A 23852-nucleotide genomic window follows, 5' to 3' on the forward strand; every position below is an offset into this window, starting at 1 on the left:
AACGAGATTAGGAGAGAAATAGGACTTTAACCTCCTGCTAAACAGCCTATTAGAGAGTGAAGGAATATAGTAATACGCTGAGAAATCATTGAGGACTAAAGGATTACTTTTCGAGTGCAATAAACGGAGTCAGGCGGAATTACGGTTTTGCCAAGTGCCAGCGGAATCTCCGACTACTGGCCTTTGCTTCCACCCGGGCTGAGACCTTGAAGCGCCAGCTTTTCCGTTCTCCCGCTTCTCTCTTAATCCCACCTCTTCAGGCCACATCCTGGTTTCCTAAATCGTGTGTGTCTAATGGCGGCGTTTGTGAAGATAATTTTTCCTGAGAAAAAGAGGTAAGAAATGAGGTAGATGATTTGGTGAGAATGGTGGTCGGAATAGACTGAGCATATATTTGGAGAATGAATAGGCAGGAAAGAAAGAGAAAGCAGGTAGCTATGAGCAGGTTTCTCACAACACGTCCTTTGCGTCCAGATTTTACCGGGATCTCTGCCCTCCTTGTTGGAAGGAAACGTTGGAGTTGGCTTGCCCTGGGCGTGGGTGGGTGAAGCGATATTAGGTAGGTGCATTGTAATCAAAACATTAGAGATCATATTTCCCTCCTGAGCACCCCAGCGATTTCCTAAGAGGCGCCGAGAGGGAAGCTCCAGGGAACAGTGTGGTAGGTATGGCCACTTGGTAATGGAGATATGTCACCACTATTAATCTGTTAATTTATTAACGTTAATCTAATTAGTGGGGATATCATCATTATTTTATATCATATATATATATATATATATATATATATATATATATATGTGTGTGTGTGTGTGTAATCTTTCCAGCCATAAAAAATACAGAGCTTCCCTGAAGAAACAGAAACGAAAAAAACGTCGACAGGAGCTCGCTCAATTGAGAGAGTCAGGTAATGCATTCCTTATCTAACTGTGTGTGTGCCCTCCTGCTCTTTGGAATTTCAGGTCCAGACTCAGAAGTAGTCAAATAAGTATCTGATGAAGAATAGATGAGGCTTCTCAATACTAAATAAACCCAGGACTGGTCAGAAACGATTGCCACAGGAAAAAAGTCAGGATGACTCATCCATGCATCGTTCATACCTATTCCTAAAGTATCTAATGTTTTAAATGCAAGTAATATAGAGCTAACACTCTGTCATAGAACATATTTATAAATGTTTTCCTTTGTAAAACTAGCACTGGTTGTGCGTTTTCTCAGGTAAAACGCAGGAAAGCAGGGAGCTAAAACTCCAAACCTGAGTTTTTGTGTTCCCACCAAAGAAAAATTAAATGCAGACACTGAAAGTCATGGCAAAAGGATTTTGTTATAGGTGGAAGTAAAATAAGAGCAAAGTGAGGCTCAAACAGCACTCTGGAGAGAGAATGAGTCATCTCCAAGTAGAGAATATGAAAGATGACAGAACTGTCTCCAAATTTATTATTGTTTGATATTTACCAGGAAAACTGGGGACAACCTTCCATACTCTGCCAATTCAGGTGTTCAGCTCCTCCAGAAGGCCTTTATTGAACATCTCTGGAATTGTCACCTGTACATTCTATTCAGGGGACTTCATCTACAAGTCAGTCCCATGTTAATGTCCCCACTGATCAGAAGTTACCCTAGTCTACCTGCACCGGTAAAGGAATCTTCCTTCTCCATCAATTGGAGAGCTTATACCCATAATTCCTAACTTCACATGAACTTCAATGGACACTATCAATAATTAGTCTTGTTTATTATTTTTTCTCTTGGCATGTTTTACAAATAGCTGTCTCCTTTTTTTTTTTTTTTCTGCAGATTATCACCATTTGATTTCTTAAGATGGTTTAAAGAAGGACCCTAAAGTAATTTAAAGAACACTTTATGATGTTACCTCCATTTTACTACTAATTGCTAGCTGCTACCTAACAGTGTGGATGTTGTGTGTTTACTCACATGGCAATATGTGTTAAGGTTTAAGTATAAGCCAGCATGAAATTTAGTTTACTATAAAACAATATATCTACAAATAAGATCAAATTTGATATTTGGAGAATTTAATCTTAAGGAGCAAATTTAGAAAAGTTTTTATCATCATTGTAGAGAATAACAAGTTTATGTGTTAAGTATTTGAATACTGAAATATTCAAAATTTTGCAGTGTTTGGTTTAATAAACCTTTAAATTTTCTCAGAATGGTTAAAAACAGAAGAGGAAGAGGAAGCCTTTATTGAAAAGCAAGGAGAAGAAGAACTATTGGACGCAGAAAGGTTAGCACTGATTCAAAAATTAACCATTCAAGATATTTTATTTGAATTTTGTGAAGTTTTTTAAATAAACATTTGAACAGTTTGAGGAAAGTGAAAAGTAGGGGTTTTACAAGCATGGGTAAATCTAAATTGATGCTCATTTTTTTCCTCAAAATACTATATAAATAATTGTTTTAAGGGAAGTGAGCTTAATGAAAGAACTGTTCTCTTTTAATACTAAACAACAGCTGAGTCACACCACTTAAGTTCAATGAGGATTGAGTGAATAATGTAAGAATAGGCTACAAGAAGTCATTATTTAGATGAGACCTTGATAAATTTACTTATTTATACATAGTGATAAGACTGTCTTTGGTATAAATCATATAAGTAAATCATACAAGTCAAAGTAAATGATTTGACTGTTTAATGCTTGTCTTTATCTTCTCTAAAATGAAGAATCATGTAATTGTTTTTTATAAGTTTATTATATGCCTCTGAATTATTTCTAGTTACTGTATTTACTAATTTTCTCTCAAAGGTTTTTTTTTTCCTCTTATTAATGATGAATTAATGATATTATGTTTCAATTTATGTAGTAACTTTGAAAAATCAACTTGGTATAAAAAAAGTATACAAAACATGTTGCTCATTCTACACAACATCAAGTATTTATATTTCTAGCTAATAGGCTAATAGTAGATGTTATTATTTACCCAAAGTGTAAATGCTTTGTAAAGAGTGGTTCTACCCTGGTTTAGGAAATAGTAACAGGAAAAAAGTACATACTTTTCAAGAGTAAATACAAAGTATATTTTTTTCAAATATTTTCTGTCTGCAGTTAATTGAAACCAAAAAACAGTATTTAAATACTATGGAAAGATAGGTAAATTGTCTGAAAATATCTAGACTTAATGTACTATTTTAAAGTGAATTGCATTTTAGTTTTTAATATTTTGTATTTTTTGTAGTCTAAAATTTATGTACAATGAATGTATATAAACTTTGAATTCAAGTTCTACAAATTAAATCCCTGTGTGTTCTGTAGGTACTGCATGTATGCACATGAACATGTTATATTTAGTGATCTAGCTTATGCCATGGCTAAAACATGAGTTCTTGGCATTCATAGCTGGAAATTGTATTTCCTCCTAAAACATTTCCCTATATTCCTAAGCTAGACATTAAATCTTATTTTAATTAATAATATTACTAGTAATATTAGAGTTGTTATTGGTATTGAAAATAATTTAGACCACTTCATATTTATTGCCATCTTACTTATTCAGTGGAAAAATTCTTTCTAGATTCTAAATACGTATTGGTAAATAGAATTTTGAAATATAACCTATGTTCAGAGTTAAGATTTACATTATTGTTGTCTTGGCCCTTACTATAAGTAATATCCCTTTTTATAATATATTATTTTTTACAAAAGGCACACTTGGTTGATTTTTATAACTTGATATCTTAAAACCTATAGCATTCCTTATTTTTAAAAAACCATGACCACAGTATACCTTTATTTTCCGTGTTTCAGCAGATGAAGTATTTGGAAGCAAACTACAGGAGTCCCTTTACTATGAAATTAGTAATTTAAAGCCCATTGCAGAAGAGTCAGTTTTTTTCATAGGACTATAGTCCTAAAATTAAGACTTTAAAGACTTTAAATACATATTCAATAAGAAGCGTACTGGTGTTTTTTTTAATATTTTTTTAAAGAGAGAGACAGAATTTTTTTAATATTTATTTTTTAGTTTTCGGCGGACACAACACCTTTGTTTGTATGTGGTGCTGAGGATCGAACCTGGGCCGCACGCATGCCAGGCGAGCGCGCTACCGCTTGAGCCACATCCCCAGCCCCAAGTGTACTGTTTTCTGAATGTGAAAATATAGGTGTTCTTCTGAAACTCAATACCCACATTATTGCCATCCAAATATTCATATGAATGGATGAAAAGGAGTGATAGTGTTAGTTTTTGAAATTTGAACAGTACTGTAGCACATAAACATTTGAACCGAGTAATGATTTTAAATTATTATCCTCTATGAAGTTAGATTTATTTATGGTTCTTCCAAGAGTTCTATTTATGCTTGTTAGTTTTTTTTTATTCTTACTTAACCATTCAAAATGTTTTAATCACTTCCAAAATGTGACATTTCGCTATTACGTGTGTTTATGTATATTTTTAAATTAATGACTATTTTTTAGATTATTTGATATTATTGTTACATTGATAGGCAAAACTTACATGAGGAATGGTTGTTAAGGGAACAGAAAGCACAAGAAGAATTCAAAATAAAGAAGGAAAAGGAAGAGGCAGCTAGAAAACAGCAAGAAGAACAAGAGGTATACCACCAAATCTGTTTGCCAGTTAACTGAAGTCATTTCTAATTAATGTTCACAATGACCTTACCACATTCAAAATTGAATGTGTTAGGGCTAGGGAAGTAACTTAGTGATAAAGTGTTTACCTAATATAGGAGTTTAATTACTAGTACCAAAAAATTGAACAAATAAATAAAATAAAAATGGAATATCTTGAACTTTAAAAAAAACAATCAAAAGCTAATGTTATGATTACTACTGATATATTTAAATTTTAAATTTATTTGTTCTATAAATTAAATGTTAATAGTGAATCTGAAAAAACTTTTTTTGTTTCCATTTGGAGAGAAAAATGAAAGAATTGGAAGAACAGCTGAGAAAAGAGAGAGAAGAGGAAGAGCAAAAACTACAGGAGAAAAGAAGAAGAGAGGTGATTGCTCTCACAGGAACAGACACGCTGCATAGAGTGTGCAGTTGTCTGTGTTGATGAATCTGAAGCTATAGGCATGTGAATGCTGGCAAATTTTGTCCTTTGTTCTATTTTGTTTTTACGTATTTTAGTATTCTAATCTTGACTTTCTTTCCAATCTGTAATTAACAAATATTCACATTTAAGAAAATTATCTGTAAGTTGTCCATATGTTATTTTTCATATCCTTCAGGATTCCAGGGTTGATGTGGCATATTTTCCCGTGTCCTTATGGAATATCTATTTTTTATCAATGTATTGTAGTTTCACGTAACATTGGGTTTCATTATAATCATATGAACATGGATTATAATTTGCTTCAATTCAGTCCCCTGTATACCCCCTTTTTTTCTCTGCTTCCTTCCCATTTACCTTCTTCTGCTCCAGTGGTCTTCCTACTATTTATTTAATTTTCAAAAATTAGTTCTTTACCAACATACGTAAAGATGAAATTCACTGTGGTATATTCATAAATGTACATAATTTAGTTTAGTCAGTTTCAATTCAGTGTTCCTGCCTTTTCTGGTCCCTTCTCTTTTCTCATCTATCCCCTGTCTCTGCTCTACTAATTTGCCTTCTATTTTCGTTGGGTTCCAATCCCCAATCTTCCCACACCTTTTTTTTTTTTTGGTCTAGTTTCAATAGATGACAGAAAACATTAAAACCTTGACTTTCTGAGTCTGACTTATTTCACTTGATAACATGTTCTCCAATTTCATCCAGGTACCATAATTTTATTCTTCATTATAGCTGAGTAAAACTCTGTTGTTTATATATACCACATTTTCTTTATCTTAATGATCTATTTCTTTCAGAAATATCACAGTTCATCTTTCTAATTAGTTTGTAGTTTCTTCTTAGTGGCTTATTTTGAAATAATTAATTTTATGATTAACTATGTCAGATTAGTTTCTTTTATATTATTTTCTGTAATATTTTCAGAAATATGTTTTCTTATAATATTTTTAAGTTTGAATACTGCCAAGTTTCAAGGATATCACAAGCCATCTTTCCTTGACTCATTCATCAGGATGTAGCTTTATTATAAATTACTAAGTTTGACTACTGTTAAATTGAACAAAATTTTTAAGTTAACCATCTTAATGGGAAAAATGCATTTTATTGTGGTGTAGTCATGACAAGTTATAAGCAGCTTCATGAAATTTTTTGTTGTTGTTGTTACATGGATTCATTAATTTCAAAGCAAATTTTGGGCACCCTTATTTTCCAGATGAGGCAAAAACACCAAGGTTTTTTTAAAAACCAAAAAGTTTTTTGGAAAAATCTCATTTTTAATAAAAAGGAATCAGTTCCCATCTTAACAGAAAAATGTTTTCCAACTGAAACTTTAAATGCTTTATTTAAGAAGTCTGGTGAGACATGAAGTAGTAGATAAAATGAAGTGAATTCAAGGTATGATAATGTGTGCTTCTGCTGTGTGCTTATGAGTCCTCTGAGTTAGCTTTCTAGAGTCAAAATACAGATCATTTTAAATGATGTTAAGAGGTGTAACAAATAAATAGAGGATGATATGATAAGATTGATGGGCCAAATAATTCTTTTCCTAGGAGATGATTTGAGCTCACACTCAAGTGCAAAGATCTTGAGGATTCAAACATACGGAAGAGGTCAAACTGTGGAAGCCAAAAGAATGCCAGGGTGCTGAAACCTAGAAACCAAAATAGAAAAGGGCAGTGGCATAGGAGGAAATCAAGAAGGGAAAGCAGGGTCAGATTATGCAGTGTTCTTGGTATTTGAAGGAAGAGTTAGGATTTTATGTAAGTGTGAAGAGAAACCATTGTCTAATTTTTATATAGGAATGGTGATAATCAAATCATTTATGCAGGAGTGTAAATATGATCACTTAAGTGACAACTGTTGCAGGTAGAAGAAAATAGATTCTTCATAGAGTAGTGCTCGATATTAAAATAAGTGCATATATTTGGCATATATTGAAACAGAGCTAGTATGATTCTAGGTGTGATTTAAGGGACATTAGAAGGAACAGAAACCCCCCCCAAAAAAAAAAATTGTACTCTTAAGTTGTTAGTATGAAAAAAATGAGCAAATGGCAACCACATTTAATCATTGGAGCATGTGGGTAAGAAAAAAAAGCAAGAGTAAGAATTCTGTTTTAAGTACATTAAGTTACAAAGGATTCTTAGGTAACTAGAAAAACTGTTCAGTCTTTTATTTAATATATGTTTTAAGCAGGTATATAAAGGTAAATTTCTTTAACATAATTTAAAATGTTGAAATGTCAGGTAGAATATTACTGGCAGGTGGCAGAATTCCTTTGCCTTATGAAAAACTTTTAAATAATCTCATAAACCGTAATTACTAATGTTCATACCACGTTTTAGCTTCTGTTAAATGTTAATTATGCTCTAATTAACCCTGCCTGCATTTTATAGTATTCACTAGTATGTCATCTACAATATTGTTTTAATTGCCGTGAACATTGAACATTTTTTTTTATTTATTCATGGACCATTGTATTTTTTATTTTGAAAATTTTCTGTTTGGCTCTTTTGCTCATTTGTTTTTGTGTGTGTATGTTAAGTTTTTTGATTTCTTTGTATAGAATGATGGCATTTATTGGCAGAGATTTTCTCCCATTCTTTAGACTCTTTTCACACTCTTTGTTTCCTTTGCTCTGCAGAAGCTTTGTCTTTATGGCATCCCACTACTTGATTTATTTCATTTTTATTTTTTTAAAATTTCTTGAGCTTATAAGTCTTGTTAAGGAAGTTGATTCCTATGCCAATATATTTCTTTTTTAAAGAAAACTGTGTTTTCTTTAAGTTATTTGGGGTTTCTGTGTTAATTCCTAAGTCTTTGATTCACTTAAGTTGGATTTTGTGGAAGTTATAAGAAGGGATTAAATTTGATTCTTCTACACATGAATTTCCAGTTTTCCTAGCACTGTTACTCATCCATAAAGAAATGAAATGGCATTTGTCATGAAAAGGATGGAACTGGAGAATATCATGCTAAGTGAAACAGCCAATCCCCACAAGTTAAAGATAGAATATTTTCTCTGCTATGTAAAGATAATTCAAAATAAAGAGTTGGGAAAAGAAAAATAGGTGGAAGATCACTAGAGTAGAAGAGAAGAATTCAAGGAGGGAGGAAGGATGAAATAAAGAACAGTAGAATGAATCTGACCTAATTTTTCTGTATACATATGTGAATATACCTTAGTGAGTCTCATCATCATGTTCTCCACAAGACACTAATCAAAAGCATAAATAAAAAAATAAACAGTAAATAGCAAAAAGATCAATAGAATAGAGTGAAGGAATAGAAAGTACTGAGGCTGAATTAGAAAAAGTTATAATCCCTTGCTATTTTTTGTCGAAATTAATCCTATTATTGTTTTAACTAGAAAGAACCATTAAAAAGAAAAAAATGAGAATGTGGTATTTATGCTTACATACATAAATACTGTAACTGAAGTGGTTTGGGATTGTAATTAAAATTTGTAAGGTGTGCTTCTTTCCATTTTTATTTGGATAAAAATTCTCAGCTACTTACTCTTTTTGGAAGCTTATAGGAAGATCTGTGCTATAGAAAGAAAATTAAAACCAAAGCATTATAGGCACAGGGTTTTCCAACATTGTTATACATGTGATTCTTAATGTGATAAACTAACTTTCACTAAAGTGTCCTTTAGTCTTATGTTTATGCCATTTTTAAGAAGCTATACAAAGATGTTGGAACAGGCTAAAATGAGGTATTTTAAATACCTGCCATTAAAATTTTAGACAGATTACTGTTTTGGGGGGGACATGGCAGTTCCAATAATGTTTGTTTTATGGTATACTATTTAGATCATGTCATCATATCTGGAATTAATTTTATGGCTTTTGAATTTATACAGCTACCCCCACAAAAACTTATGGGTAAACAAAAACAAATGATACTGAATGCTTAAACTATTTGTTAGCAATATCATATACTAATAATCCAAAGTGTTCAGTAGCTCTGATTCTGGATAACTTCTTTTTTCAGTTGTCCTTGGGCACTTTTCAGAATGGATGGACAGAAGGGAAACTTTGGTGATTTTCCTGGTTGCCTAATAAAAGAAAGTGACCTGAAACCAAAGTAGAAATACAGCTCTTATGTTTATGAAATGTTCATTGCCTGTTGTAACCTAAATGTGGATGTTTTTAAATGAAACCATTTTTATTTTTGACATAAGCTATTTGCTTGATTAGAAACATTTAGTCTTTCATGGGTTTTTAAACTCTCAGTAAAATTATGATATTTTCAACAGATGGAAAATAGTGACACATGGCAAAACCCAGAACCACCCCCCAGTTTGAGATCAATGGAAAAAGATCAAGCCATTTGTCCATTTTATAGTAAAACAGGAGCCTGCAGATTTGGAGATAGGTAAGTTTTATCACAGTTTTGTTTTATCACAACAGAATGATGTGATTCAAAATATTGGGGGTTTTGAGTTCTCTTTTGAGAAAGATACTTCTTGTTAAAATGGTTTGTCAGACTTTTCAGGTATTATATCTGATTTTTGGGTCAGGGAATGAATGCTTCTGTTTTCCATCACAGGAAATTTCACCATCACAATAAAAAAGTATGAAAGCAGTTTGAGTTTTTTGTCATTTAGGTGATGTGTTGTGAATTACAATTCCTTGACATTAGCAGTTAGGAAATCCAACATCATTCCTTCAGATAAGTACACTGTTCAGTGACTACCTGCAAATAATTTCTGGTTGTACATGTTGTAGCATCACATTGGTCATGCAGTAATATATACGCATATAGTAATAATGTCTGTTTAATTCTATTATTCTTCCTATCCCCACATCTTCTCCTCTCTCCTCAGAGACTAGAACACTTTTAACTTGGGATTTTTAATGTTCTCAAGCAGATAATGATTGTTTCTTACCAAAAAGAATGAGTGATAAAATTCTGGCAATAGATTTTAAATGCTTCTCCTATGGAAATTGTATAAAGACATTGAATAAGAAGGTGGTTATTATCTTTGAGAGATGTTTTACAGCCATGGGATATATACCTTTCATGAGATTATTTCTTACACAGAACCTCACTTGTAACCTAACCTTAGTATGCAGCAAGGTGATTATTTAAAGGACAAAGTAGTGAGTACTTCCCTCAAAAAGAAGAAAAGGAGAATAGTTAGCTATACCTGAGGTGTCATTTGAATACCCATATCATTTATTGGCAGCTATGAGTGAAGATGATATCCAACTATGTGTTTTTTGCAGAATGATTTGATTGTATATTTAGAGTATAGACAAATATCATGCTCTTAAACCAGTGGTTCCCAAACATGGTTTACCATCAGGACTGAGAAATCACTTTGATAATGTGGGTTTCCTATATGTCTGATCACAGTCTATCTAATTTTAGTCTAAGAATCCAAGAAACCCATTTTTCTCAAGAATCCCATGGGCTTAGTCCCAAATGAAAGCTTTTAATTGTCTTCCCAGGTATCTCTTCTCTTAGCTGACATTTTTCATAGATCCCTGCAGTTGGCCTTTTGAATACAGTAAGATTATTAGTTCTAGCTATGGCCAAGTAGAAATTTTCCATAGAAAGGAACTTTGGCTCTCCTATAAAATTTGACACCTTACAGACAAAGATCAAATTAATTCTTTGTAAGAATTCTGCAAGCAGAATTTTAACCCTATTAAAATGGTTATTTGTTTTATATTGTACATGGTACTTATTACTATTTCACTTCATAGCAAACACAGTCAAATAAAGTGACTCCTCATTCTTCATTCTTTCCTGGGGTTTGCTATTCCTGAGAAGATTGTTCACATTTTTTAGTAGAAGTCATTTGGAAAGAGGAAATTTTACATCATAGACATTGAACATTTCTGAAGTAGACATAGTATAGGCAAGCATTTTGTATGCATTATCTCAGTAAGTACATTAGTATACACTACAGACATGGGTATGAATTAAACATTTCAGAATCATTGTTTTTGCAACACTTGCCCTTTATTGCTTCTAGGTTTTTTCCTTCCTAAATTATATGGATTTTTTTCCTGAAGTTTTTGTCTTACCAGTTATTTTATTATATTTTAAAATAACTTACCAGTTATTTTATTATATTTTTAATCAAGGAAGAAAAGCACATAACATAAAACATTCTGTCTTAACTATTTTTTAAGTATATAGCTCAATAGTAAATATAGTCACATAATTGGGCAACTAATATTCAAGCTGTTTTATATCACAAAACCAAAACTCTGTACCCATTTAACAATTTTCTATCCCTCCTCATCCTGTCCTGCAACATGTTTAACTAGAAGACTAACCAGAAATTTTTTATTTTCTTGGAAGTTTAAACTGCCTTTTTTTTTCCTCATTTTATTTTAGGAAGAGAAACATATTTTTAAAATAAGCTCATGTCATGAATAATTTTAATTCCAGCATAGCTGAATTAGCTCAGACTAGATACAACTGAAATTATGAAAGTTGTTCTTCATAATGTTTAGCTATTTTTATTAAATTCAAAATGTGTTTTATACCCTGTATTGTATATTAACTTCAGTCTCTTAAAATCTGTCTCTTCCCCTAATTCTTGGTTAGTTATGCATTTCAAGGCCTCAACTTTCTTCTTTCAAAGTGGGATAAGTATTAGCACCCAAACTGTCCTAACATCTCAGAAATATCAGAGGAAAAGAAATGTAAAAATTCACAGTAACTATTAAATATTGAATATAAGATTAAAATACCAAGTGTTTTCTAGATTGTCTTCTAAATATGTAAGTAAATTGAACATTGCATAGAATCAGGATTGTATTATTAGTTCTCAGTTTCTTCCCAAGAGCCCAATACATGTCTCCACAATCAGGTAATACAATGTATTTTTTTCTCCCTGTAGTTCAACATATATAAAACATGCTGAACTTCATTCAGTGATAACTGAATAATAAATGAACTTAGTTTTCATTGCCAACTTGTCATTTTGACTAGAATAAAGTGTTGAAATTTGGCATCTGAGCATAGTTATTATAAGATCAGAAGAGCCGAATTATTTGAATTTTTATCTCAAAATGTAATGCAAGTTTGTGTGTGATTTTTGAATACTGGACTAGTAAATTAGGTTTTTGTTCATATGCAGATGCTCACGTAAACATAACTACCCTGCAACAAGTTCCACCCTTCTTATTAAAAGCATGTTTACAACATTTGAAATGGAACAGTGTAGTAGGGATGACTATGACCCTGATGCAAGTCTGGAGTACAGTGAAGAGGAAACATACCAGCAGTTCCTTGACTTCTATGATGACGTGCTACCTGAGTTCAAGAATGTGGGAAAAGTGATCCAGTTCAAGGTGGGCATATGCATGGAGTGAATTCATATGCCTCACCCTAAAGTAACTCAGTGCACAGAGAGCTGGGTGCTGTTTAACTGGGTATAGCTAGCTATGTGCTAATATGTGCCTAGCCAAGGGTCGGCACTCAGGTACTCAGTAAGTATTACTTCTTTCTTCTTTTCTTCCTCCATTCTAGTTTATAATGTATAAGTACGTGAAATCACAAATGTATATTACCATCTTCCTAAATGCTAAGGTCTGGATTGGAAATGACTTTCATTTATTTATTGTGCTTCATCTCTCAGCTTTTGAATTATCTTCAACAGGTCTTCTGCACATAGTCATTCAAGTCTTCACTTAGATACTGTAAATGACAGGGCCTTTCTTCTTCTGTAGGTGCCTCACCTACAGCTTTGGTATTTTTATTGTGACTCTACTTTACTCAGTTTGTTAGTTCTAGTTGATAATGTATGCCTACCAGTCCTACCCAAAGTGCATGTCTTTCTTGTAGAACCAAAACAGAACATAATCTTATTTTTCTTTTATTTATTTTCCATATTGAATACAGCGTCTCAAAATTATCCTGGCTTGTGATACTTGCTAAAAGGGAGATATCTAAATTACATATGACTGTTTTAAAATGATGTCTAAAGCTGGGTTAAGCCATATCAAATACCTGTTTCTCTAGGAACCATTATTTGAATCTTAAGATAGTCAAACCTCTTGGGGCTGGGGATACAGTTCAGTTGCTAGAGTGCTTGCCTCACATGCACAAGGCCCTGAGTTCAATCCCTATATAAAAAAAAAACATAGTTAAACTTCTTAATCTTGTCTAGGATTTGGTCAGATCTGAACGTAATTTTTTTTATATTAGGAAAGGAAGAAAGTGTCACTTAATTGGGAAAAAAAGAACTAAAGCTATAAAATATTTTTCTGCTATTTGGAAATGACTGTAGAAATTTGAAGTAATCAAAACAGGAACTAATAATTCAGTTTTTAAGAGACTCTTACATTCAAGTTCGTTCTACTGATTTTAAGAAGTTTAAAACTTCTTTTATATGAAGTTATTCTTTTCTCCTAATCTTTTGTTCTCTCATATCTGCCTGTATTAATGCTGCTTCTAAGCACAAATGAAAACCACACTAGAAGGGTCTAATCACACAAAACATAATACCACTGAATTGACTATCCTATGCTGTCAAATGTCATTTCTATCTATTTCTTATCCCGAAAGATTACATCAGTGGTCTTCTTCAGGTATCCTGGTTCTTCAGAGTGGTATTACTGGTACTTTCAAAGCTTAGGCTTGATTAAAATTTGCAGTTTTGTCCAATACTATTTTGTATTTTTTCTTTTGGTTAGAATCCTATGAGCTCTTTAATGTTATTTGCTAAATGTGTAGAGATTGGCAGCTATAAATTGAAGTCTTCTATATTTAAAAAATTTTTAATTGGAAAAATTAGCCATGGAAAATTAATATTGGGCCCTTTTTCTCACAGCACTGTTTATTCATTAGGGTGGGAAAAAACTGAGTACATGTCAGAAGAGAAAATATTATATATTGATAATTTGATGCATCCACTAGAAACTAGATAAAATTCTTTTGAAAAGAATGTAAATATCATTAGTAAAATCTTAAGATATATAAATAATACTATATATTAAGGAGTTATTATACTTACACATTATAAATATACAGATATATAGATATATATATAGCTTATACACTGTATAATTTATATATAATGTATAATTTATGCCTATTTCAGTATGCATGAATGTATTTGTGTCTTATCTACTTACATGTATGTTTACATATGTATGTGTGTTTGTGTTTGGAATTGAAGGTAACTCTTACCTCAAAATGGAAAATGTTGATGATAAATCTGATGGCATGCATATGAATTTATTTGTATTCACTGTGTGTGAAACCTTAAGTTTTATTTAAAAATTAATGCAGTAAACAAAGATCAGGCAGGTGGGTCTGTAGTTCTACTCTACAGTAATGTGTGACAAATATTAACGTTTGAGGTAGGTGATATCTTTTTTATAATTTTTAATTGATAAGTACCTTGTGGAATGTTAGTCTGGAAAAAGTGCATTTGATAAATTTATAGTTTATTTTCCTTAGTTTTTAATGATGGAATATTTCACATTACTTCTTAGGTCAGCTGCAATTTGGAACCTCATCTGAGGGGAAATGTGTATGTTCAATATCAATTGTAAGTATGCTGAGCATAAATTTTTTTGTTTTCTCAAGGTAGTGTTTTATCTATTTTTGTTAACTTTTGGAATTTTTTTATTGGATTTATGACTTTCTTAAGCACAGTTTCTTCAAATGCAGATATCAAGAGTTGATAGAAAAATGTATTTCATTTTTTATGTATTTAAATAGCTTTAAATCTAATTCAGCATTTAATTATTATTTATATAATTTTAATAATCAAAATACAGAGCTGATCAAAGGTAACTAGAATACAGAATATAGAAGTACGAGTTAAAAGAGATTCAATCTTAAAATAAGTGTTAGTGTTTCTTTGATCAGATAAGAGGACAATTTATGTATTATTGCTTTTAACTTGTACTTCTATATTCTGTACTCTAGTTATTCTGTGCCACTCAATGGCAAACACATTTCTTGGCCACTTGATAAGAACAGTAATCCCGAGAAGTGCAAGTTCTAACAATGAAAAACACACGTCTGTAGTTTTGTTTGTTGACTATTTCTTACTAAAAAGAAAGTTTTCATTCATAAACCTGTTTGATGCCGGAATTTTTGCAGAATTAGATAAAAAGGATCACTATGTCAGTGTTGCATATAACAGTTTTAGTGCTCTAACAGAATTTCCTACATTGTGCAAAAATTATTGGCTTAAAATAAATTAATAAAATAATTAGTAATAAAATTAGTTTATATCTTAGAACATTAAGGTGCATTTTTTTAATTAATTAATTTATTATTATTATTATTTTTTTTTTTTTTGCTTCAAAGAGAAGAAGAATGCCAAGCAGCCCTTTCTCTGTTTAATGGACGATGGTATGCAGGAAGACAGCTTCGGTGCGAATTCTGCCCAGTGACCCAGTGGAAAACGGCGATTTGTGGTAAAACACAACATGATGATTTTTTCTAATTTGTTTCACTGTTGTAGAAAGGTGGAAAATGGTGATATGTGATAAATTATAACATCATGACTTTTTCCTAATTTTTTCCACTAGTTTCCACTAGTTATCTTAGGTACAAAAAACAAATTTTTTTAATGAGGTTTTTTTTTTTTAAACTTTCAAGACAATATTTATTTATTTATTTATTTATTTTTATTGGTTGTTCAAAACATTACAAAGTTCATGACATATCATCTTTCATGCATTTGATTCAAGTAGGTTATGAACTCCCATTTTACCCCAAATACAAATTGCAGAATCACATCAGTTACACATTCACATTTTTACATAATGCCATATTAGTGACTGTTGTATTCTGCTGCCTTTCCTATCCCCTACTATCCCCCCTCCCCTCCTCTTCCATCTTCCCTCTCTACCTAATCTGTTATTATTCATTTCTCTCCCTTGTTTCCCCCACCCCCCCCCCCCGCTTTCCCCTCACAACCTCTTATACGTGATTTCGTATAACGTTGAGGGTTTCCTTCTGCTTCTTTGCAATTTCCCTTCTTTCTCCCTTTCCCCTCCCACCACTCGACTCTCTCCCTTTTCCTGCCACCACTCGCCTTTGTTAATCTTTTCTTCATGCTCTTCCTCCCTGCTCAGTTCTTAGTTGCTCTCCTTAAATCAAAGAAGACATTTGGCATTTGTTTTTTAAGAATTGGCTAGTTTCACTTAGCATAATCTGCTCTAATGCCATCCATTTCCCTGCAAATTCCGTGATTTTGTCACTTTTTAGTGCTGCGTAATACTCCATTGTGTATAAATGCCACAGTTTTTTTATCCATTCATCTATTGAAGGGCATCTAGGTTGGTTCCACAGTCTAGCTATTGTGAATTGTGCTGCTATGATCATTGATGTGGCAGTATCCCTATAGGGCGATAGCTGGGTCAAATGGTGGTTCTATTCCCAGCTTTCCCAGGAATCTCCATACTGCTTTCCATATTGGCCACACCAATTTGCAGTCCCACCAGCAATGTACAAGTGTACCCTTTTCCCCACATCCTCACCAGCACTTGTTGTTTTACTTCATAATGGCTGCCAATCTTACTGGAGTGAGATGGTATCTTAGGGTGGTTTTGATTTGCATTTCTCTGACTGCTACAGATGGTGAGCATTTTTTCATGTATTTGTTGATTGATTGTATGTCCTCCTCTGAGAAGTGTCTGTTCAGGTCCTTGGCCCATTTGTTGATTGGCTTATTTGTTATCTTATTGTTTAATTTTTTGAGTTTTTTTGTATACTCTAGAGATTAGAGTATACAAAGAGCTCTATCTGATGTTTGAGGGGTAAAAATTTGTTCCCAGGATGTAGGCTCCCTATTCACCTCGCATATTATTTCTCTTACTGAGAAAAAACTTTTTAGTTTGAATTCATCCCATTTGTTGATTCTTGGTTTTAACTCTTGGGCTATAGGTATCCAATTAAGAAATTTGGAGCCTGCTCCCACGTGATGAAGATTAGGACCAACTTTATATTCTATTAGACGCAGAGTCTCTGGTCTGATTCCTAGCTCCTTGATCCATTTTGAGTTGACTTTTGTGCATGGTGACAGAAAGGGATTCAATTTAATTTTGTTGCATATGGATTTCCAGTTCTCCCAGCACCATTTGTTGAAGATGCTATCCTTTCTCCATTGCATGGTTTTAGCACCTTTGTCTAATATAAGGTAGTTGTAATTTTGAGGATTTGTCTCTGTGTCCTCTATTTTGTACCATTGGTCTACAGCCTGTTTTGGTGCCAGTACCATGCTGTTTTTGTTACTATTACTCTATAGTATAGTTTAAAATCTGGAATCGCAATACCACCGATTTCACTCTTCCTGCCTAGAATTACTTTAGCTATTCTGGGTCTCTTGTTTTTCCAGATGAATTTCATGATTGCTTTTCCTATTTCTGCAAGGAATGTCATTGGGATTTTGATGGAAATTGCATTGAATCTGTAAAGTGCTTTTGATAGTATGGCCATCTTAATAATATTAATTATCCATGAGCAAGGTAAATCCTGCCATCTTCTAAGGTCTTCTATTTCTTTCCTCAGGGTTCTGTAGTTTTCATTGTATATCTCTTTCACCTCTTTTGTTAAGTTGATTCCCAGGTATTTTATTTTTTTTGAAGATATTGTGAATTGAGTAGTTGTCCTCATTTCCATTTCAGAAAATTTGTCATTGATATACAGGAATGCCTTTGGTTTGTTGGTATTGATTTTATATCTTGCCACTTTGCTGAATTCATTTACTAGTTCTAGAAGTTTCTTGGTTAAATTTTTGGGGTCTGCAAGTTATAGGATCATGTCATGGGCAAATAGTGCTAATTTAAGTTCTTCTTTTCCTATATTTATGCCTTTAATTTCTTTCATCTGTCTTGTTCCAGATTTTAAAGGGAATGCCTTCAATTTTTCTCCATTTAGAATGATGCTGGCCTGAGGCTTAGCATATATAGATAGCTTTTACCATTTTGAGGTAATTTCCTGTTATCCCTAATTTGTCTAGAGTTTTGAACATAAAGGGATGCTGTATTTTGTCGAATGCTTTTTCAGCATCTATCGAGATGATCATGTGATTCTTTAAGTCTGTTGATGTAATGAATTACATTTATTGATTTCCGGTTCTTGAACCAGCCTTGCATCCCACTGATGAATCCCACTTGGTCATGGTGCATGATCTTTTTGATATGTTTTTGTATCCGATTTGCCAGATTTTATTGAGGATTTTTGCATCTAAATTCATTAGGGATATTGGTCTGTAGTTTTCTTTCTTTGAAGTATCTTTATCTGGTTTGGGAATCAAGGTGATATTGGCCTCATAGAATGAATTTGGAAGTACTCCCTGTTTTCCTATCTCTTGAAATAGATTGTAGAGTATTGGTATTAGTTCTTCTTTAAAGTTCTTGTAAAACTCTGCTGTATATCCATCCAGTCCTGGGCTTTTCTTGGTTGGTAGTCTTTTGATGGCTTCTTCTATTTCCTCACTTGATATTGGTCTGTTTAGGTTGTTTATATCATCCTGACTCAATCTGGGGTAGCTCATATGCCTTAAGGAATTAACCAATGCCTTCACTATCCTAAGAGTATAGGGTTTTAAAATAATTTCGAATTATCTTCTGTATTTCTGAATTGTCTCTTGTGATGTTGCCTTTTTCAACCCATAAGCTAGTAGTTTGGGTTCTCTCACTCTTCTCTTTGTTAGCATGGCTAGTGGTCTATCAATCTTATTCATTTTTTTCAAAGAACCAACTTTTAGTTTTGTCAATTTTTTGGATTGTTTCTTTTGTTTTGATTTCAATGATTTAAGCTCTGATTTTAATTATTTCTTGCCTTCCACTGTATTTGCTGCTGATTTGTTCTTCTTTTTCTAAGGCTTCAAGGTGTAGTGTGAGGTCATTTATTTGTTGTCTTTTCCTTCTTTTAAGGAATGAACTCCATGAAATGTATTTTCCTCTTAGTACTGCTTTCATAGTGTCCCAGAGATTTCGATTTGTTGTGTCTGAGTTTTCATTTACCTCTAAGAATTTTTTAATTTCCTCTTTGATGTCTTCTGTAACCCTTTGTTCATTCAGTAGCATATTGTTTATTCTCCATGTGATGTCGGATTTTTTTTTTCTCATTTTATTATTGATTTCCAATTTCATTCCATTATGATCAGATAAAATGCATAGTAGTATCTCTACTCCTTTGTAATTGCTAAGATTTGCCCTGTGACATAATATATGGCCAATATTTGAGAAGGATCCATGTGCTGCTAAGAAGAAAGTGTATCCGCTTGATGTTGGGTGGTATATACTGTATATATCAATTAAGTCTAAGTTATTAATTGTATTATTGAGCTCTATGGTTTCTTTATTCAACTTTTGTTTGGAAGATCTGTCCAGTGGTGAGAGGGGTGTGTTAAAATCTCTCATGATTATTGTGTTGTGGTCTATTTGACTCTTGAACTTGAGAAGAGTTTGATGAACATAGCTGCACCATTGTTTGGGGCATATATATTAATGATGGTTAAGTCTTGTTGGTGTATGGTTCCCTTGAGCAGTATGTAGTGTCCCTGTTTATCCCTTTTGATTAACTTTGGCTTGAAGTCTATTTTATTTGATACAAGTATGGACACCCCTGCTTGCTTTCGGGGTCCATATGAGTAGTATGTTTTTTCCCAACCTTTCACTGAAGGTTGGGAATGTCTTTTCTGTGTATGTCTTTTCCTATCAGATGAGTCTCCTATAGGCAGCATATTGTTGGATCTTTTTTTAAAATCCAGTCTACTAGCCTATGTCTTTTGATGGGTGTATTTAAGCCATTAACATTTAGGGTTACTATTGAGATATGGTTTGTACTTCCAGCCATATTTGATTATGTATGTTACTTAACATGGTTTGTTTTTCCTCTATGATTAGTTTTTCCTTTACTGTATTACCTCCCTCTGTTGGTTTTCATTGTTATTTTTCATTTCCTCTTTCTGTAATGTTTTGCCAAGGATGTTTTGAAGAGCTGGTTTTCTTGCTGCAGATTTTTTTAACTTTTGTTTATTGTGGAAGATTTTTATTTCATCTTCAATCCTGAAGCTTAATTTCGCTGAATACATGATTCTTGGTTGGAACCCTTTTTCTTTCGGTGTTTGAAATATGTTGTTTCAGGATCTTCTAGCTTTCAGAGTCTGTGTTGAAAGATCAGCCATTATCCTGATTGGTTTACCCCTAAATGTAATCTGCTTCCTCTCTATTGTGGATTTTAAGATTCTCTCCTTATTCTGTATGTTGGGCATCTTCATTGTTATGTGTCTTGGTGTGGATCTCTTATGATTTTGTACATTTAGCATCCTGTAGGCTACTAGTATTTGGATTTCTTTTTCATTCTTTAAGTCTGGGAAGTTTTCTAGTATTATTTCATTGAACAAATTGCTCATTCCTTTGGTTTGGACCTCTATACCCTCTTGTATTCCAATAACTCTTAATTTTGGTTTCTTTGTTATCCCATAATTCTTGGATGTTCTGCTCATGGTTTCTTAACAGTCTCGCTGAGCTGTCTATGTTCTTTTCAAGTTGAAAGACTTTTTCTTCGTTGTCTGAAGTTCTATCTTCTAAGTGTTCTACTCTGCTGGTAATACTCTCATTTGAGTTTTTAATTTGGTTTATTGTTTCCTGGATTTCTGTTTGTTTGTTTTTTATATCCTCTATCTCCCTATAGAGTTGATCTTTTGCTTCTTGGATTTGTTTATGTAATTTATTGTCAAAGTGATCTTTCATTGTCTGAATTTGCTGTGTAATGTCTTCTTTGAGACTCCAGATCATCTGAAGCATGTATATCCTGAACTCTTTGTCTGACATTCCATCAGCTGCAGATATTACCTCATCTAATGTTGAATTGACCTGTATTGTTTGTGATCCTTTCTTTCCTTGTCTTTTCATCCTGCTCATGTTTCTTTATAATTGTGAAACTGTTGTGCTAATGGTTTTCCCCTTATATATTTATATTGTTCTTGTATAGCTCCAAAATCCCTCTTTTTCGGAGAAAGACAATGTTAACAGTTCCCAATATCAACAATACATCTAAGCACAAGTTTTCATTATTAATACATTTATAGTTAGATTCTAAGTCTACAGATATTGGTTTTAATTATTATTTAAGAATATATTCATTAGTTTCATATAAGGCATACCATATCTGGTGACATATAGAAAACTTAATTTCAGACGAAGGATGTTATACTTAGAGGGAAAGGAGTGAGGGTATGAGGTTAAACTAACTTAGCACCTTTGGAGAACTCTAACCATTAGACTGGTAATTAATGGAAGAATGTATAGACTCAACCTCCTATCTCTATTTAGATAGTTATCCTATGTATAGATAGTAAAAGTTAGGAGGTTGAAAGTGGGAGAGAGGGAATACGAATGAAGAAAAGAAAAAAAATAACAAGGAAGAAAAGAGAAATAAGAGAGAAGGAAAAAGAAAGTTCAATAGAAATAAAGAAAAAAATAGGGGGAAGGTGGGGTATATGCAGTTCCTCTATATTATAGTATTTTGGTGATTCGGTTATTCATGCACAGTTCTTGGTTTCACATATGTTGAGGTTGTGAAAGAGAAGAACTCTGTTTTCCTTGCTTCCAGTAGGTGGCATTGTCTATTCCTAGCTTAAGCCTCTGTGTTCAAGAGTGGTGGAGATAGCCAGTGTGAAAGGATATGAGCTTCCACCTATATCTTCCCTACTCTAGTCTCTGAGGTGGAAACCAGGTGCCTGTACAGTTGTTGTTTTGCGTTGATAGCTGCAACCCCCAAAAGCTTGTGGGAAATATTTAGAGTTATCGCAGCTAATGGGGGAGAGTTGGAAACCTGGTTCCTGGATCCGCCACAGAACCATGCTGGTAGCCACACCCCCTTTGATGGGTTTTAGGGGTTGATGGGTTTCCTCCAGACTAGCACGTGGGGCGGGGCCAGGCTTCCTCCTCCTGTATGGGCTGGGCTGGGCTGGCGCCGGGCTTCCTCCTCCAGTCTCCTTTGCTAATGTTTTAATAGGTATTTTGTGGTTTTGAGTTAAAAGAGTTTTTTCTATTTTATAGAAAATCTTTACAAATATATATGTTTCATTCTATAGATTTTTTTCAGTTACTTAAATGTGTCCTTTGAAGCATAGAATTTTGAATTGTGATGAAGTCTAATATGTCTGTTTTTTTATTTGTGATTTTATATTATGTCCAACAAATGATTGCTTATTACCCACCATCAAGAATATTTACTTATATGTCTTTTATCTCGGGTTTAATTAGATCCATTTGAGATAGTTTCTATAGATAGTGTCAGGTGCAGAGGTATTTCACCATTTGGGAAATTCGGTGCTTTTAAAATTTTTGAAAAATCTAACAATATTATTCAAATACATTTGACTTAGGTAAGAATCTTTCATATTAAATGCTGTTGGTAAATTTAAGTTTAGAACAAATTTTTGTGTTGATTTTTGAAATCTAAAAAATGTAGGCTCTTCTTTCTATAATAGAACATTTCTTTTAAGTAGTAGTTCTGTCCCACCACCATATTACCTCATAGCAATCACTGGTTCTTCTGTGTTAATTAGGGATCTATATTGTCAATCATTGAATAATATAACCTTGGGGGGGAAAAATGTAACATAGTCACTGTTCACTCAGTTGCACTGGCAATCATAGAGTATTCTGATAAACCAAATTTTTATTATTTAGAGTGTCATTTGTTAAAGCATTTTGAGTTTCAAGTTTGATGAACAGACTTAAGACTTCAATTTATGTAAATCCCCTTTTTTAAAATAGTATGAAAATATCCAAATCTGTGAAATTTTTCTTTAAAAAGGATAAGGTGGGCTGGGGGTGGGGCTCAAGCAGTAGCACGCTCGCCTTGCATGCATGCAGCCCGGGTTCCATCCTCAGCACCACATACAAACAAAGATATTGTGTCCGCTGAAAACTAAAAAAAAATAAATATTTAAAAAAAAAAAGGATAAGGTGCCATTTTGTAAGTATAAAATAGTAATTGCTGTTTTATCACTGTGCATTTGTTTACAGGTTTATTTGAAATACAACAGTGTCCAAGAGGAAATCACTGCAACTTTCTTCATGTGTTCAGAAATCCCAGCAATGAATTATGGGAAGCAAATAGAGACATCTGTATGTCTCCAGGTTGGACTAACTCCTCCCTTAGTAATAACTTGGAGAAGAAAGAGAGAATCATCTACTATGGCAAATACTCTAGTAAGCCAAGGAGAAGAAGCAACCCTAGTCCAGATCATTTCTACAAGAGAAATACAGAGCCTGAGAGGAAGAGGAGAAGTAATCACATGGCAAAGAAATCTCAAGAATACATAACAAAGAGTGATGAGAGACCCAATTCACAAAGTGGAGGAAGAAAAGGGGCCCCTACTCACAATAGCAGAAGCCACCTGAGAAGGACCCAGAGCCAGAGCTGGTCTGGTTCCAAGAGTCATTGCAGAAGGTGTTCAGATAGTAGAGACCATACTATTCAGAGACTCAAATCCAAGTAAATCTATTTGCTAGAAATAGTGATATATCTTATTGTGGCTGCATATATTTGGATAGAGGGCTATGAGCTCAGCTAGTCATAAGTCTGGCTGACTCCCTGTATAAAAGATCTCATTTAAAAATATATTTTTTTCTCTGAAAATCAAAAGTTACATGTTTAGATACAGAAAACTTAAGTTAATAAAATGCATAAACCACAACAAGAAAATTTTTTGTAATTCTATCTTGGGAAATAATCATCTTTGGAAATTTTTTCCCTATTATTTTTAAGCTTGTGAACTTTTTTTATATAAAGTAAAAATTATACACGACTAGAACTAATATGCTATCTTTTCATCCATATTACCTTGTCAT

At 33.1% G+C, this 23852-nt stretch overlaps 1 protein-coding gene across 1 annotated transcript; it reads left to right on the forward strand.

The window, feature by feature from the left end:
• The first annotated feature begins 289 nt into the window (after nucleotides 1–289).
• LOC143639784 (U2 small nuclear ribonucleoprotein auxiliary factor 35 kDa subunit-related protein 2-like) lies at nucleotides 290–23646 on the forward strand. Its single transcript, XM_077107847.1, has 11 exons — nucleotides 290–335; nucleotides 828–907; nucleotides 2173–2248; nucleotides 4469–4577; nucleotides 4903–5022; nucleotides 7773–7775; nucleotides 9305–9423; nucleotides 12149–12362; nucleotides 14511–14566; nucleotides 15337–15446; nucleotides 23025–23646. The coding sequence occupies exons 1-11, from the start codon at nucleotides 295–297 to the stop codon at nucleotides 23498–23500; spliced, it is 1404 nt and encodes a 467-aa protein (XP_076963962.1). The 5' UTR covers nucleotides 290–294; the 3' UTR covers nucleotides 23501–23646.
• The last annotated feature ends 206 nt before the right edge of the window (nucleotides 23647–23852 follow it).

This window comes from Callospermophilus lateralis, chromosome Y, assembly GCF_048772815.1.
Source record: "Callospermophilus lateralis isolate mCalLat2 chromosome Y, mCalLat2.hap1, whole genome shotgun sequence".
NCBI classification, from domain to species: domain Eukaryota; kingdom Metazoa; phylum Chordata; class Mammalia; order Rodentia; family Sciuridae; genus Callospermophilus; species Callospermophilus lateralis.